The following is a 17,744-nucleotide window of genomic DNA, read 5'->3' as shown; positions in this document are numbered from 1 at the left end:
AGCCCTCCTTAGCTTTGTCTCTGCTGCCTGCATTGCAAATAAAGAAAAAAAAACTGTTTCAAAAGTTAGAGCTGAGTTGGTTTGACTAACAGCGTGCTCCTTGCAAAGTATTTGTATTTGAGCTGATTAAACATTCATTATGTATCAGGTACTCAGCCTTGTAAAATTGATCCAGGAAAGGTTTGCTGCACCAGCTGTGCTCCTGCCTTGCTGGCTGTGTGTTGAAGAGTGCATTGCTTTTGCTCCACACTTGAGCAGATAGCACAGCTAAATTTCCCTGAAGCAGCCTGCGAGTGAGGGCACCAGAACAGCTCTTTTCCTGGCCATTAATTCAAACATCATGCAATCAATCAGATGAATCTGCCCTCCTTTGCAGCTCTTCTGGAGATTGCTGTGCTCTCAGCTCCCTCGAGTCACCTCGACTCAGTAGCCCATCTTCCTTTACTTAGAGTCCACAGTAACCCACGGGCAGGCTCGTTTTGCCAACAGACATGTATCACACAATGGTTTGGGAGAGAAGGGACCTTAAAAATCAGTTCCAACCCCTTGCCATAGGCAGGGGCATCTTCCACTAGACCAGGTTGCTCAAAGCCCCATCCACAAGTGGCCTTGAACACTTCCAGGAATGGGGCATCCATAGTTTTTCTGGACAAACTGTTCCAGTGCCTCATCACCCTCAAATTACACAGCCATCACTGCCTGGCATCAACAGATTGCTGTCTATAAACAGAGCTGACATGAAAGCAGCAGGCATGGCAACACCCCACGAGACCACAAACATATCTCTTATAGCCCTCCTCTCTGAGGCTGTCCCACAGCCTGGCTGGGTTTTCATGGTTTTCTTAATTTTGATCACATGTCAGAGCTGAGAGTGGCACATCAGCCTTGAAAGAGCCCTTTGAAAATGCCTGTGTAGGCAGTCTCATCTCAGCACCAAGCTCAACTGCTCTGGAGCAATGTGCATTTTAAGGAGAAACAGCTTTGGCAGTCCATCCATTTTCCTCTCTTGATGCTGCATATTTTATGTCACCACTGCATTGCAAAATGAATACTCCATATTATAAAATTAATATTGGAAATATTTCCTCTGCATTTTATAGACTTTATTTGTCCTTTGTTTTCATGAGATTATCTTATTTTTGCCTCTGGAGACTTAATAGTATTATTATCAAGGGCAAACAAGCCTGGAATTAATCTGATTTAATCTTTAATTATTACTTATGATGGGTTTTAGATTACATACCAGTATTGTCGAATGCCATTTTACGAGCTAGAAGAGAGAGATGCACAGTGAGCTGGGGCACTGGGATTTCTCTGAGACCGCCTCAGTGAGGTTTTTCAGCAGTGGCAACAGCCATTGTGTGTTGAGAAGTTTGGTTTAAATTGCTATTGCTCTAATCAAGCAAGCAGGGACGGCACTCGGACAGGAAGCTGAAAAAATTATAAAACTTTTAAAGCTGAGCTGAGAGTACCCACCTGGATAATTTCATAGTGAGCTCAGCTCAGGCAGCCCTGCCTTCCTCTTTGGCAGCAGCTGTTGTCTGGAAGGTTCACAGAGCATCTGCTACAACAAGGAATAAAAGAGAAACTGAAAGATTAGTGCACATGTGTTTAGTATCATCTATGTAAAGGCAATGGGGTATTTCTGTGGCTTCTTTTGAAAGCTGGTATGGTTGAGTTTCCCCCTAGAGTGTACCTGGCTGCCTGGCTTGCAGAAATCCTCAACTATACAGATGAAATTTTGGGCTCTCTGAAGTTCACAGATAAACTGCAGTTGGCATCAGTGAGAGGGAGGGAGTGAGACTGAGATTTTTTCCTAGCCTACTTCCTGCCTGCCCGGAGAGCAAGGGCATGGATCTGGCTGTGTCAAACATCCTGCATTGAAAGATGCTGAAGGTGACCTGCAAAAGCTGAGTGCAGGCCTGTGAGCAATCCATTCCTAGGAGGACAGTGATAGTGCACAGGTGAAACAGCCATGTGTTCATGTAGGGAAGTGGACACATCTTTTGAGATCATTTCCAGGCTTCCTAGAAAGGAAACTCTGGAAGCCCTGATGTTTGGCACTTTGTAGGCATCAAAATCAGTAGCAGGGCAGCATCATTCTCTTAAAGATGGGCTTGCAGACCCTGGGATAGTGCTGTCCTCAGCAGGGTTATGCTTTCTGCATTACTCCAGATTAGGAAGGGAGTTGGAGCTGTGTCCTCAGGACTAGCAGGATTGAAAATACCTGATTTCAACTCACGTTACCCAGTAGGAAAAATTGCTTTTAAATTTCTCTTTTTCTCTCAGTCTTTTTCTTGTTTTTTAACTTGAAGAGTGATTGCAATAATGGAGCTGAAGGGTGACCAAATATTGAATACAAATTGTTTCATTTAAAATAGGGCTTTATAACTCCTGGCAAGTCCCAGACAAATCATTCCTAAAACCTCCTAATTCCTTATGGCTGTCCACATTTGAAATTTAGTTTACATGAAGATTTAGGAGTAGTGCTAAATAATTACACGACAGGATAATCTGTTCTTTTTATATAAGATTATAATAATTTTTAAATCTATCCATGGAGTAGTTCAGCAAAAACTGTTCTTCAGCAGCTATTTTGGGTTAGCTCAATGCATAGTCTATTAGAGGTATTACTTCTGCTGCAGAGTAATGAATCATATTTGCAGCCATGAAGTCACTTGTGTAATTGTCATTAAATATAACGAATGCAGGGCTATTTAAAGAATTTCAGGACTGTCTGATGTTCTGGAAGACACTGTTTCTCTGGAGAAAAAGGGTCGAAGTCCCTTATTCCAGCTGTTCTCAGTGGTTTAATATGGAAGAAAGGGCACTGTCAGGGTTTGTGTAATGGAATATTGTCATGCTTTTGCAATTCCTATATAAAGTGAAAAGAGGGCTTCTTCATTTGGAAAATTGACCTGTAAGCAGGGTATAAAAGTATAGCAGAACTCCTCTGCATATTAAAGCTTTTATTATTGATTTAAAAACCATTCTCTTTGATTATTTATTCTGAGCCCTGTGTTAACACAGGACTTAAACCCCCTATTGCAAATCAAAGCAGAAACTCTGAAAATACTGATTGTTGCAGACAAATTCCCTGGTGCTTCATTTGACAAAAAGATGGATTAGAACAAACTCCAAAGTGTTATTATTACCCCATACATGAAAGATTGTTTCTTTTATTTGTATTAATTACTGATTAGCACTTTCTGTATCTTCAGCTCTTTCAGATCTTTTGAATGAGATGTATTGCTTTCCATAGTTTCTTATCTAAAGGGAACCCTGACAGAAAACTGGTGTCTAGCCACTGTGCACAAGGAAGTCATTGTGCTGAGACACTGTTCTTCAGGGAAAACCCTGGGTGAGATTCTTGGAGAGGTAAAAATAAGTTCACAAGTAATAATGTCAACAGATCATTTTCTATCCAACAAAATTGTCCTGAGTAAATGTATATAAATATAAATATAAATATAAATTGAAGCACAGAAGAAGAAGGAAGCTGAGTGTGTGGGGCGCCTTGGTTGTGTGGTACTTGGGGAGCAGCCTGGAGCTCTCAGCAGTCCCAGCTGTAGGAGCGTGGGGCAGTCCCTTGCTGGATGGCTTTCCAGCCCTGCAGGGCTGCCCAAACCATTCCTCTGGGCAGACTGGCACTGCTGGCATTATCTGCCTGTGGAAATGTTTGGGGGCTTTCAGTTACTTGGAAAGAAACCCAGTGGAGTGGCTCCCACTGCAGCTGGGACAGAAAGCTGTGGGACATGCCCTAGCCGAGGGCATAAGGGACAGGGTGGCTTCCGACTGCCAAGGGCCACATTAGCAGTCAGCCCTGGGGCTGGCAGCTGCTCCCAGACCTTACAGCTTGGTGTTCCAGTGGTCTCAGCTGGGAGGAAGAGTCTCCTCACACAAATCCCCTGAGTCTCACTGCTCAGAGGGAGCAGAGGCCTTTCTCTTTGCCTGGGGAAAGGCACTTGAAGAGCAGCAGTTACATAGGTAGGTGGAGGAGGTTGTGCTTAAGAACTTTAAAATATTATTGAGCCCTTGTTTCCCTGTGGAGATTTCAAAACAGAAAACTCCAAGGCAGGTTGCTAAGAGTAGGGATGCAGGTTCAGCATCCTACCTGAGCGTTCGGGGGAAAAAAAAGGTTTCCTGAGGTTCAGTGGTCTGGTTTTCATATGTTTTGTGCACATAACAAAGTGTTTTGAATGCTAGGAAGTGAGGCAAGGTATCAATTAAGGTATCAATTAACATGAGACCAATGTTTTGTCAGGTGACTGCATGAAATTCAGTGATGAACCTTTCATGGTCCAGGTTATGTTAAAAAGGGTAGTTTCAAAATAGCCTGTTGTACGTCATCAGTTGATATGTCATTTTCCATAATTCATGAGCACTGGTGCAAGATTAGACAATGGAGCCTTGAGTGAGAATTCATTAATTTCCTCCATGGTTTTAGAAATGTCAGAGGTGCAAAGCTGAGAATAATAAAAGTCAAACTCCTTAGATAGATCTACTGTGCTAGGAAGAATATTACTCTGAGCGTCTCTGATAGTATACAGTGTCTTAGCGTGCATGTGTCTTTAATTGGTATGCAAGGAGTTTATCTGCTTTACTGCCTGCACTTATCAGAAAAGATATAAAATGGGATGGTGATAATGGCTGCCTTCAAAGAAAAAGATATGTTCTTTCAAGGGTGTAAGTGCAATAAATCTTTCTGCTTTAAGGGCTCACTGGAAGCAGAAAGATTCTGTTCTGCTGACAACTGAATGTGGGGAATTTTCCCAGGGGAAAACAAATCACATTTCTCCATTCAAAATATAGTAAAAAAAAAAAAAATCACTGAAATGTGATACTCCAGAATGTATATTACAGTATTTCCCACTGAGTCCTTTACCAGTTAAGCACACTCGCAGTTCTGAAATGGTTAATCAAAGGTGTCTGGCACTGAATATGTTTAGAATACACTTGTAAACTCTCACAGTAATCTGCAGTTCAAATTTAAAAAACAAAAGACTAAAAATAAGTGGTCAGCTTTAGGTCTTTTTTTAAACTATACCGCAGGAATTAATTTGCCAGGAATAAGAGAGACAATGCCGAGGTCATTGCTATTCCAGAACCATTCTGCATGTCTGTGGAAAGCAGAGTTAATACTACCGGTACCTAAGGCCTCTCAAAGGGATTTTTTGTGAGTTGAAATCATTTTATTTACTTTAGAAAAGCCCACATTATTCATAAGAATCAAATGTTGTGCCTGACTGTTACAGCAAAACAAAACAGACACGGGTGTTTTAAATTAATCTGTCAGTATGGTGATTTCCAGTGCTCACTTTGTTCATGCAGCCAGCAACTGATGTTAGCATGAATTTAAATAATTCTTCTTGCTCTGAATAATGACCATGAAAGTTGAGTAATGGTATCTAGGAAATATCCAAACTTTTGAGGAGCTGCCTCTTATCTAGGACTGTTTGCTTGCTCCTCATCTCCCCCACCCCTAATTGCAGGGAGGTGCTCCACACAGCATATAACTGAACATAATACAATTTGATTTGTGTTACGGCGTTCTCCAAAGAACAAATCTGTAAAATTACAACATGTGAAAGCTTAACACAATGATACAAAATGGCAGTGGCATGGTTCATATCTTAAACTGACAGACTGATGGTGATTATTGCAAGGACAATGCCCTGCATATGTCAAACAATTTGCAAATAATTTATGTCACCTTATCCTCCATTATTGTTTTTGCAGAGGACATAAACTGTGTCACTAATATTAAACTGTCGGCAAAAAAAAAAGCCTACCTCAGCTCTTTCCTAGCTGAGAATGCAAAGACATCTGCACGGAGACAAACATGCATATGGCCATCATTTGTCCAACATCTTACACATTGTGAAGGTTTTTTACTTGAAATGCCAACCTATGTGGCAGATGATGTATGTGTTTCTTCAGTCCTGTGATTACCAGCACAGAGCTGCTCTGCAGTGCTCTTCACCTCATCAGTTCCACAAGCTGCACTCCAAGGTGTGTGAAACATTTGCAGGGAGATGGCATCTGACATGCAGCAAGGCAAAAGCATTCTGGTGTGAATATTTGACTCCAGATTTTGTTCAAATCAGGGTCAGATTCTGACCTGGAGAAATTAGTGTGGGTAGAGATTTAGCACTACAAAATAGCAATTTGAAAACGGGAATGAATATATTTTAAAGATTGGGAAGCAGAAGGAAGTGGTGCTGTCTCCTGTGTGACTCCCAAGGGGCTGCGAAGGAGAGGGGAAGGGGGAGGGCTTTATAAATTACCTGGGCTTTATTCTTTTGGAAACAAGCAGAGGACAAGGCAATCTTAGTCATTTCTGTTTGTTAAGTTGCATCATCTCAACTGCCGGGTTCTTTGTTTAGGTTTTGATGGTTCATTTATTACTACCAAGAAATGCCTTTGAAGAGTGATTTTCAGAGGCTGTTGTGGTTAAAAAAGCAGCAAAGAATGCAGTGTGGTGGTTGGAGCATGGAGCTGGGAAACGAGCCTTCAGCCTCCCGCTCTAGATTTTGCCCTGCTTACATTTGGGACAAATTACTTGCAACTGCTGTGGCTTGACTTACTCTTATGTCAGGCAGGTTTTGCTGTGTGACTCAACCAGTTGGTTAAATTCACCAAGTATTTCATAATCTTCAGCTGGAAATCATTCGTTTGATTGTAGATCAGTGACATTTCAAATAAGATGCATCAAATAGTTTCTGTTGGCTTCAGTGCAAGAGATGGTTCCAAATCACTGTGGTGAGATGGACAATGCACTGACAAACTCACTGAGCTAAGGACTGGAAGGCAGCTCGCTCCATTCTCTTGCTGCTACTAGTTTTTTCTCTTTTGGATGCTTCATTTAAGCATTTTGCACTTTTAACTCCCTCAGGAGTGAAGAATCTTCTCCTTGCCCTTCCAAGCTTTTCTCAGCCTGCTTCTCATTAAATCAGAGTTCATGGCTACATTGATAATTTTTTAGTGTTATAAGACATAAATGCCAATGAAATTTGAGAGAGCTGCATTATCCATACGAGTTTTAATCTCACTTCCCATTCTTTCAATGTTGAATTTTGTCAAGATTAAAAAAAAATCCCAGTTAACACCAATTACCTTGTTATTGCAATTGTTTGTGATTACTGAGTTAGAAAGCAAATTTTGGCATTCTAATTTTTTGGAAACAAAATGTTTTTTCTCTGGTAGCAGCTTTTGGACTCCCTATAAAAACACAGAGTAGAAGGATGTAAGCTTTTAGGATGATTCTTTGCCTAAGCAAATCCTTGAAAGCATGTTTGTTTCTCTACTCACACTAAAGGGATTTTACTGGCACAAGAAATCTCTTTCAAAGCAGAGGGAGGAATAGAGTCCACAGGTGTGAAAACCTTTCCCAGGAGTGGGACCCTTCCTTTTCTCAGTGCAGGAAGACCTTGAAGCATGAGAAAGGGCAGGGGAATCACAAAGGATATCAGGGAGAAGGGGCAGCAGTTTGGGCCCCAGGAAGATGCACTGAACCAAATGAAAGTGCCTCCATAGAAACAGGTCTGCAGGAGCTGTCCTCTGTGTGTCAAAAGCATTTCCATCAGATGACAGGCAGCTTTTTCCACAGCAGTGGCTTTGGGCTTTGCCTCAAATGTGCTTTGGCACAACAGCAAGACTTTGCACTCACATTTGCATGTAATACACAAGTCATGGTCAGGCCTGTGGTCTTTACACACACGTGCAGAAACCTACCTGTCTTTTGCAAAATGTTATAACCTACGACAAAACATGCTGGAAAGTTTATTTAAGTAGTAAAAAACTTACCCTTCCCATAATGCCCCCAAACTACTGATCTTCATCAACTGGTTCCTTAAACATGCCACAACACAGACTTAAAGCTGCAAATGAAAGAGATCATGGTGATAGCCAGTAATCTCAGTTACACACTTCTTTGCTAGGAGGCATCATAGATCAAGGTGCTACACACTTGTGAGGAAAGGAGCCAGTAGAAACTACAGAGGAACTTAAGGGAGGAATTTACAGGAATTAAGTTAGAAACAGCAGTGGACCTAAACAAAAGTTTTCAGTGTCTTGACAAGAAAAAAAAACTGGCTAGCTCTTACATAACAGTCCGAGTGATAACTGAAAGATGAAGGATAATTTCCACAAGATAATCTCATGTAATAATCCTGTGTGTTGGTGAAAAAAATGTTGATCTCAGCAGTGAGAGAATGTTATAACCAGAAACAGATGCCTTCAAAGTCAAGAAACCTGGACAAAACTGTACTTTGTAGCCAAAAGTTGAAAGAGATGTCACCAGCCATGAGAGTATGGCAGGGGCAACCTGAGATGTATGACTAGGGAGGTGGACTTGCTGTTGACAAATTCTTGGCAGGAAGAAGTGACAGAAAATGTAAATTCATGCTGAGAGAAGACAACCTTGGAAGAGATAAATGCTCCGGGGACTGGGTGATGCCATAGTTTGGCCAGACCAGCAGGGTGATGATTGGTCTTCTTTGCAGGTCTACAGAATTTGTCATGGCTAAGCTTCACTGATTCCTCCCCACAGTACCTACAACAAGGTTCATTCAGATACATTCTGCTGATTCCTTCTTAGCCTCAGAAGATGGTCTTTTGTTTGCAGCAAGCCATTTGCTGCTGTTTATATTTTCTATGAATGATCATCCTTTTCATTCTTGTTTTGAGTCTTTCTATGAGAACTGAGAACATAAACCCTGGAAGACTGATGATTTGAGCAGTGATTGTAGGGAAGGTGACCATTATGCCCAATATTCCTAAGATCTTTAATTTTCTTCTTAAGTGCAGAATAAACTTCTAGGTATGAAAATCTGGATGAGAAAACATATACCTGACACAACACTTACTTAGAAAAAAATATCTTTATTGACAAACTGGGTTACTGTCAACCCAGTACTATCAACCCACAGCTACTGCCAGGAGAGAGGTGAGTTCATGTTGACCTCTCATGTCAGCTCATTGTTTCAAGTCAGCTTCTGAGCACGTTGGCTTGTAGACAGGAGTTACTTTGGCTGCCATAGATGTCATGTGTGGCATTGATGGCAGTCCATCTGTGTCAACAGTGTGAAGTTCTTTTTCTCAACTACCACCAAATTTGAGGTCTGCAGCAATAGATGAGAATGGTTGATACTCTCTATGGAAAAGGCCTGTCCGTTCTTTCTAGATAATGAATTACTTGGAGCCAAAAGGGGTCTCTAAAGCTCTCACTTTAAATTTTTTCTTGTAAGTCTCAACAAGTGAAGAATCAACAATGTGTTTTCAGAGGTGAGGAATCTCTCCCAGGCTGACTTCTTTGACCATAGTAAATTTTTACATCTCATTTATGAACTCAGGAATTAGCACTTCTGGGGGCACTGCTACACATCAGCTCTTCAGCTGCCTGCAATGGCTGTCAGGGAGGGGATGCGGTGTCACCGCATTTGGTGGCTTGGGGCTCTAGCAGCTCACACAGACCTCATTCCAATGCAACCACTTCTGTGTAGGCCAACCCTTTCTGTAGGTGAGATACATGTGAAATACACCTGATCAGGCAGCTGTCATTTGTGGGCCTTTTTAATGCCATAGGTGCCTAACATTCCCAGTATGGATACTGGGTGTGAACTTCACTCTATCGATGTCACCGATCTTGTTTCCTGCACGCCTGTTACTGCCTTCACACAATGGTATTTTGCCAGGCTGGTAGCTGTTCCTGTGGCAAAACCTTCCAGCCTAGACAAGCCCTAGAAGCTTAGTTTCATTTCTTTCAAGGCAGTTACACAACAGGCCTCAAGCTCCCTGCCAAATGCTGTTTTTTCACAAAGTTGGCTCTGGGGATGTAAGCCAAGCATCACAAACCTGTGAAGCAGATGAGTGCATGTTAGTCAGTGAATGACAGAGTAGATCAGCCAGGAAGTTTCAAACTGCATCAGACTATAGCCTGACTTTGCTAATGCTTTCTACTTCCTACTCCTACTTTTATCCTAAGATCAGATAACGAGTAGCAGTTTTTCTTTGTAACAATTCATTAATCAGAGAAATGATCCTTGCTGGTGTTTAGATGTTTTACTTAATTTGGTACTTCGGGCCTGCTGCCCCAGTAGTGCCAAAATTATTATTTCTCACCCAGCAGGTGATAAATAACAACTTCAGTCATGATTAATACCATGAATTTCTCAACCTGACTAAGGCAAAAACTTCAAACCAGCAGAACAAGTGGGTGCTAATTGTTGTGAGAGCCATTGGAGCTGCACTCTGCTTATAAAGAAAGAAAGCCACAGGAAATGAAGTGTTTTCTAGCACCACAGCTGATCCTAAGAGGCATCATTAAGTGCAGCTCAGCAGCATTCTCCATGTGTAAGGCTATGCTACCCTCTTTTTTTTCCACAACACTGAGCTTTAAGTACATTTAAGAGGCAGGAGATTGCCAGGTTGTTTTTCTTTCCCTAGGGAGGAAAATGAAAAATTAAACAAAAGGCAGAGAAAACAGCAGTTTAATATCTCATTAACACCACTCAGTACTAAAATTTTTATAACTGATACGTGAAAAGTGATAGATCCTAGCAAAAGCTGCTCCCATCAAAACCCCTTCACATGTCTCCCTTGAAATCTCATCACATAATAAAAGGCAGCATCAAGAGGCTGCCCAGTCAAGGAGAACTTGCTTCAGAGAGGGACAGGAAAACCAGAAGATCAGGGAGGACTGTCAGCTGGTAACAATGATCCAGTATTATAAATTAGCCTGTGGCTGAGACCATGGCCACTTTCAAATCAGCAGCTGGTTTGTTACAGCCTGTGGTGGAGTAGGGTGGTTGCTCCTTTTCCTGTGCTGTACTTAAGAGTGGCACAGGGCACATAGGATCCACAGTCAGCTGTGTGTACAGTGCTGTGCTGGTCAGGCCAACGAGACCTTCACATGTGGAACTGGCACCTTATATATCTCTGATAGGAGCAGACACCAAAATCCAGCAAGGACATGAGCAGATAACTGTGCTGCGGGGGGTCTGTGCTGAGCAAGATTAGTCCACTCCACAGTCCCAAAGAAACATCTTTGGAATGGAGAAGCAGTCTGGTTTTCACCAGGACTTCCCCAATTGTTTTAGCTCCATCAGGTGAATAAAGTGTCTCCTATTTTCCAACTTGAGCACATAACTATGAAGCTAATTACTTGTGGAAGGAAAAGACTATGAGAAGCAAACCACAATGGTCAGGTGATTTGTACTCAGACTCAATTATGTCTATTCACTTGTAGCCCTGAGATCTTTTGTGACTGTGTGCTGTTTTGGTTGGGTAACTCCTGCACTTCCTTGTAGGGCATATTTAGAAGGTGAATGATAATCCATAGTACAGTTGCTTCTGACATTTTTTTCTGTTAGAAATCTAAATATTGTCTTTGGGGAAACTATAGAAGTTCCTGCTATCCCTCTTCACTCAAAATAGCCTGTAAGAACTTTGTATTTTTGAGCCTGAAAAGCTAGGAAAGAAAACCATCAACCATCATCCCCACTGTCCTGCTATGTGATACAAACCACAGGCGTTCCTGGCCGGATTCCTGTCTGGTGCAGCAGCTGTGCTTTAGTCATGGGAGATCTCCTAGAAACACCCACAACTCAAGAGTAAAATTCTCACGGACTGCACATGCACAGCCTTGTCTACTAGAGGGCCACTCAGACCAGCAGAAAGCCCTCGCTACTTCGCCTTGGAGAAGGCAGCTCAGTGTCCTTGCTCAATCCCCTTGCAAGAAAGGCTATGGAGTTGGGGTTGGTTTGGGGTTTTTTCCACCCTTGTTTTATTGCTGGTGTTGTTAGAACTTTTCATTCCCTTTCCTGAGCTGTGCCCAGCATTTCAGGAGCAATCAGTTTAAGTGTCCTTTGTAGGACTGCAGCTCCACTGAGTTAAAGCACAGCTTGCCAAGCAAGCCGAGGTCCTTGGAGCTCAGCCCAGTCTGCTCCACAGCACCAGTCATGCTACCAGTGTCACTTTAAAAGCATTAAAGGTTTCTTGTATTTATGAAGTACAAAGTCTGTCATTTGGCTAGGATTTTAATAGCTAGTTTCAACATGGGTAGCAAAGCCAAGATTTTCCTTCTAAGTTTAGATATCACCTAGAAAGAGGTGCAGCCTGAACTACAAACCAGCTATGTAGCAAATATGCCATACAGAAAGAATCCTCTTCAGTCAAAGAAGTAAGGAATGCTCTTTTCCATTTAAATGAAATTATCAAAGCCATGCACGAGGAATGAGGGGTGGTTAAACTTTCAGAAACTTCAGTGTAACTTGAGAGCTCAGTCTCTGCTTGTCCTCTCACTTCAATATTGAAAACTTGATGTGATTTGCCTGTCTCTGTATCCTTAAGTGGAGTCTGAGTAGCTCAGGTGGATTTACACAAACTTTGTTTGCAAGAGATCAGTATCTTTTGCCCAACCATTTCCACAGCATTTATTCTCTAGATGAGACATTCAAAGCAGGTTAATGCATATCATTCTGTGGGCTTTTTTTTTTGCTACTCTGGAGTTATAAAGCTCGCTGTATGCTACTGCACAAGATCTGCAATAACTTGCTGTTCAGCATTCAAGGTGTATTACCAGAGTTTGCTCTGCCTCACCTTGCCAGAATACAAAAAGTTTCATTCAATGCTGTTTCAAAGCAATTGCTGAAATTTGGCTACAAGGTGGCTAATGGCCGCTGAAGCCTTGAAAGAGGAGGAACACATGCCCACCTGCACTTTTTCAGACCAATACAAATTAATAGGTAGGTTTAGAAATCCATTAAGTAGATTAGTCCTGTAGTTCAGTCTACAGGTAGCAGAACTGTGAAAATAACAGAAGCTAGCTTAAAATCTTTCCTTGTGAATAGCAAGAGGTTAAAAAACCAGTTTAATTACCCTGGATTAAGATACTTGAGCTTTCACACAGGATTTCCCTATCACCATGGCATGCTAACTTTAGTCTGAGTGCTCAAAGTAGCATGTATCACAATATTCTCTCCAAACTTAAAAAAAAAACAAACAAGTTTGAAAGAAACATCTGGGTTCTCAGCTACCAACTGGTTTGATAGTGGAAATGGTCACTATGCAATCAAGAGCTGATGGAGTTTAGTTTAAAAAGGTATTCAACATAGAGACGTGTGAAATTTTAAGACTGAAATGCAGGACAAGGGCAATCTGCCTCTCCTGGCAAGAGTGGTGTGATGAAAGACCAAGACACCCTTATACACTGATACTTAGTGGATTTGACTGCAGTAGGACTTAAGACTTTTATATCAAAAAACAGGCAGTAAGAATTCAGCTCTGTTTTCCAGTCCAGCTGGCAAGAATGGCTCCCCACAAAAGCAGTAAGCAGGAGTGGTTCAGGAGCCTGTCATGGGAGATGCAGCCAGTCCAAGGCATGCAGCTGCTTTCTGCTCAGTTTTTAAGAGAGAAAGAAATGCCAGCCAAAACCTCATGACCATTGTATAACCATTTATAACCAGTTCAAGCCATTAAGTGTTCTGACACTGATGCATATAGTCAAATGGACATATTTCAAAATAAGAACACAATGGTTCCAACAAGCCAAACAGCCTGAGCTGGTTCCTAGCTGTGCCCATAACTTACTGAGTGCACAAGGTTTGTTTCTGCCACCAGCATGTTCCTGGTGATGCTTTTGGAAAAACATCAAGCTCAACTGACACAGCAGAACAGAGTAGTACCATATAATGCACTTAAAATAATACCAGTTAGATCAGTCCTTACCTACACACAAGAATTCTCCCTTGAAAAGTTCCAAGTTGCCAGAGTTTCTGGAGCACGACAGTGATATTTCTTTGTTTACTTTTGTATCATTGTGGCTACATGTACCAAGAAAAATGTGGAGGCAGAAGGACCAAGATATGCCAGCCACAGGCTCACAGTGACTCCTTTTTCTATGAGAACCACATCTGGTAGATAGATCAAAGTTCAGAAGCAATGTCAACATACTGGAAGTGGAAACAGTGAGGCAGACACTTACCTAGCAAATAAGTTTCTTAAAGAAATTGCAGGAAAAGCTGGGGATTAAAACTGGGAAGCTACAGGAAGAAAAAAAATTATAACCAAAAAACCAAAGAAGAATGAGAGATAAAAGCAGAGGCAAGACACACACAAGATGAAGAACTGACAGCCAGATGGTACTTTGACACAAAAATAGGAACTGACTGAATAAGATCACATTAATTGTGTGCTACAGAGCTCCAAGACATTTTTTTCACCCAATTTCTGAGTAAGTTTTAGCTGAGGCAGACAAACATTAAGATCTCTAATGCACACTTTCATTCCCAGCCTAGTCATTCTAACTAGTTCACAACTTTCTTCCAAGTGTCCTGTCAAAAGGATCCCACTTGTGGACTACACAGAAATTAAATTTAGTAAAAGAGGCATTCAGAAAAATCAGAGATCAACTTTCAGTGTTTTATTTTTTGAAATAGATACAATACTTCTCCAAGGTCACTTTACAGTAGGTGGCATACAGGCTATTAAAATGGAAACGCTCATACAGACATTTCAGCTTAAATGTGCACAGTATATTCTACAACACAGAAATTGTATTTAACATTTTTTCTTGCTCCAGAATGATTTGGCAGCTTCAAAAAGCTAACACACATTTCCATTCTCAAAATCAATTTATTGAGAAATGATAAACCCAAAACTGCAACGTGATCCACCCCAAGCACCACGCTTATCTCAGCAAGGGCCTCTTGGAAGATCGGGCTGCAATTGTAGAGCTGTCTTTCTCATGACCCTCAAAGTACTGCTGCTCTATTCGCCGACAAAACGCTGTGAGGTTACTGTAGTTCTTCACTTTTTCAGAGAGTTCATCAGTGATTAGTTGAGTAGTAAGGATTGTGAACAGATGTCCAAACACCAGAGCATCTAATTCAGTTGGACTGGGGAAAAAAAAAAAAAAAAAAAAAAAAAAAAACAGAATTTTGGAAGACAAGTATTTTGGAAGACAAGTCCTGATTAAGAAAAGAACCGTGCTGTTCTGAGTAACCTTTAGCTAGCCATGCAGTCTAAGAATTGGGATGAAATCAAGCAAGGCTAAACCAAATGTATGAAATCTGTGTATAGGGTATATTAAGAACCCTGCTTGTTCTCAGGATGGCATTTTCCTTGCTTTAGGGAGCTTGGAAATGTGGAAATAACATCTCAGACCAGACAGACTTACTGATCTAGTTTCAAACCATGCTCCACCTTTTAGTCTTGTAACAAGGGCAAATGCTTATCAGGTGTTTTGTGGCTCTTCTTCTGCAGGTGTGTGTTAAAAAATCCAACTATTATCTCACAAGGGGAAAAAAAAGGAGTTGAATGGAAGCTTACAACCCCCATTCCTTTTCTTGTGCTCTGCAACAGTTTGGAACTATTCAACCAACAAAAAAAGGGAGTTCCATGGTGGCAGCAGCTGGAACCATCCCTTTTCTGAAAGGGGATTACACAGAAGAAAACTGGTTTTTTGGGAATGTTTTAGGTATGATGACCCTTCTGACCGTGGACCTTTAAGTAGTCCATGTAAAAATAATTTTTTTAAAATCTAGTAATAACTTGAGTCCCCCTTTACTAACATTCAAAGGCACAGTGAAGAGAAGTAACCAAATGCTGCCATTTGATGACATCTCCCTGTTCAAATGCAGTAAACTGAAATCCACTCCTGAGCATTTCTAGACTGATCTATGCACAGGAGACAAGAGGGTGCTAATGTGATGTTATTTAAGTCTGTAACATTTCCAAAATTGTGAATTACTGGAGAGGAAAAAAAAATTAAAAGAGCATATTGCAATTTAAAGAAACTAGTAAGAGCAAAGGACATTCCATGGAGGTCAAGTAATTTCTTTTTTCTCTCCTGGCAATCTTGTTTTTCACTTTGCATTTAGTTCTTTGTGGATAAGCTAGCTTCTCCCCTAGTTCTAAGAACTTACAGGCACCTTCATGCTAATTCAATTCATTCAGAACTGCTTCTCATGTTAAGACAAGCTGTCCTGATCAGGTTGGTACAACATACGAACTCCTCTAGCAGAGAATGTTATCCAAGAAATACAAGTAAAGCTTTAAATGTATCATTTTTAATAAGAAAGTAACAATATTAAAATGTACATTTGTAGGCTACATAAGTTGTGGTAGAACCTGTAGAGAAGACAAGCAGGAGTAAAACGAAATCATAAATACAACAAACTTACAGAAGCTTTGTCTTTAAAACCTTTAAATACTTATTCCTGAAATTTCATGTTTAGATTCCAGTCACACATTTGTATTTTTACAAGTAATCACACAGCATTAAAACAAAATAGGAGTTTTATATAAATACACTTGTATGTATGTGGGTATATGCCTATATCTCATATTGCTGGATGCAGTATTTCAATGAAAAGTAACTTACTGCTTATTGAAGAAATATGGTTGTGTTCCTAATCTCTGGGAGAGAGCATGGCAGCACTGATCTACATCTTCAAGCACCTATCAAAATACACAAGAAAGAAAGAAAGATCCATATTTTCAGGAGGTAACACCATTGCAAGAAATAACCTCCTTATTCTATTTGCACCGACAGTGGGAACAAGGAATGTAACATGTTGGAATATCAAAAGTTGTTATAGTCAATCAAACCTACACAGCAGGCAGGTAGCAAAGTGTTACTTAATCTAACATTTGATGTAAGGCAACTCTGATTAAGTGCTTCCCATAACATTTACAACTAAGCTTAATAAAAGGCACTGACTTAAACCCTACAACCTGCCACAATTCCACAAAGAGTGCCTATCAGCATCATACAGGAAGCAGGGCACAGAACTCACAACCTATTTTTAGGACTATGGCCTAAACTAACACTGACAGAGTTGTACACTCATAGCAAAACATTCTTCCTTGAACCCCATCAGGTTGCACATCATTTAAAATTTATTGCTGCTGAAGGCAAATATCTGACTCCTGATAATGTTTAAAGTACAAAATATACATTTCACTACATCTGTTTCAGGAACATGCTACTCTCCAATGCCTATTAAAAAAAAAAAGAAAAAAGAAATCAAAAGGAAAACAGGGTAAAGAAATAAGGTTCATTTTTCATACTTACCTGTTCAAGTGTCTTTCCAGCCCATCCGATGGCTTTCATCTTTCGCCTGACCTCCCACTGCTTCTGATAGGACAAAATGCGGTTCAGAGGCCACGGGTATGGAGAGCCATACCTTGGGTGAGTAATCTGGTTGAAAAACAGAAAGGTACTGTGTTATAACACAAGAAAATACAGATACCTCTTGAACAAAACAGCTGATATTTAAACATTTCTCTCAGAAAAGGAGCTGCAGAAGAGAAAAGCAGCTGTGTGTATGCTGTAACTATCTGCACAGAATCCACTGTTTGCAGCATAACTATTTAAAGCTATTATTTCAGAAACATAAACAAAACCTGTATCTATTCTGTAGTCAGCTCCCTCCAATAACACAGCTTCCCTAAAATGCAAGTGAAATTAAAGTGAAAAGACTTTATCATTAATGGTATAAAACCCCATGTTTCATTTATGAGTAGGGACTTGCAGTTGTGAGCAAAAGTGTTTTCTCATTAAATTTTAATTAAGATGAATGCTGCAGAACCACTCACCTCCTCTACTGTAACATCATCACACCACTGGAGATAGAGCTAGAAAAAGAAAGAACACTTACTAAAACTTTCTAATAAAGGAGAATACAGAGACAATCATTTTTCACTAGCAGAATTTTCTTTTCTAAATTAGATTAAAATTT

At 40.7% G+C, this 17,744-nt stretch overlaps 1 protein-coding gene across 1 annotated transcript in view; it reads right to left on the bottom strand.

Annotated features, from left to right (window-relative positions):
* Positions 1-14,407: 14,407 nt before the first annotated feature.
* MTX2 (metaxin 2) overlaps positions 14,408-17,744 on the bottom strand; it is a 29,234-nt gene continuing 25,897 nt past the window's right edge. The window contains exons 7-10 of the mRNA XM_068195957.1: positions 17,602-17,640; positions 17,078-17,203; positions 16,385-16,461; positions 14,408-14,897 (exon numbers count right to left, since the gene is read on the bottom strand). Of these exons, the coding sequence (XP_068052058.1) occupies positions 14,690-14,897; positions 16,385-16,461; positions 17,078-17,203; positions 17,602-17,640 (450 nt within the window). The 3' untranslated portion in view covers positions 14,408-14,689. The remainder of the gene's footprint in view (positions 14,898-16,384; positions 16,462-17,077; positions 17,204-17,601; positions 17,641-17,744) is intronic.

This window comes from Anomalospiza imberbis, chromosome 7 (assembly GCF_031753505.1).
Source record: "Anomalospiza imberbis isolate Cuckoo-Finch-1a 21T00152 chromosome 7, ASM3175350v1, whole genome shotgun sequence".
In the NCBI taxonomy this organism is placed as follows: Eukaryota; Metazoa; Chordata; class Aves; order Passeriformes; family Viduidae; genus Anomalospiza; species Anomalospiza imberbis.
Note: the sequence above shows the minus strand (reverse complement) of the source record. Positions and strands in the feature narration are given on the sequence as shown.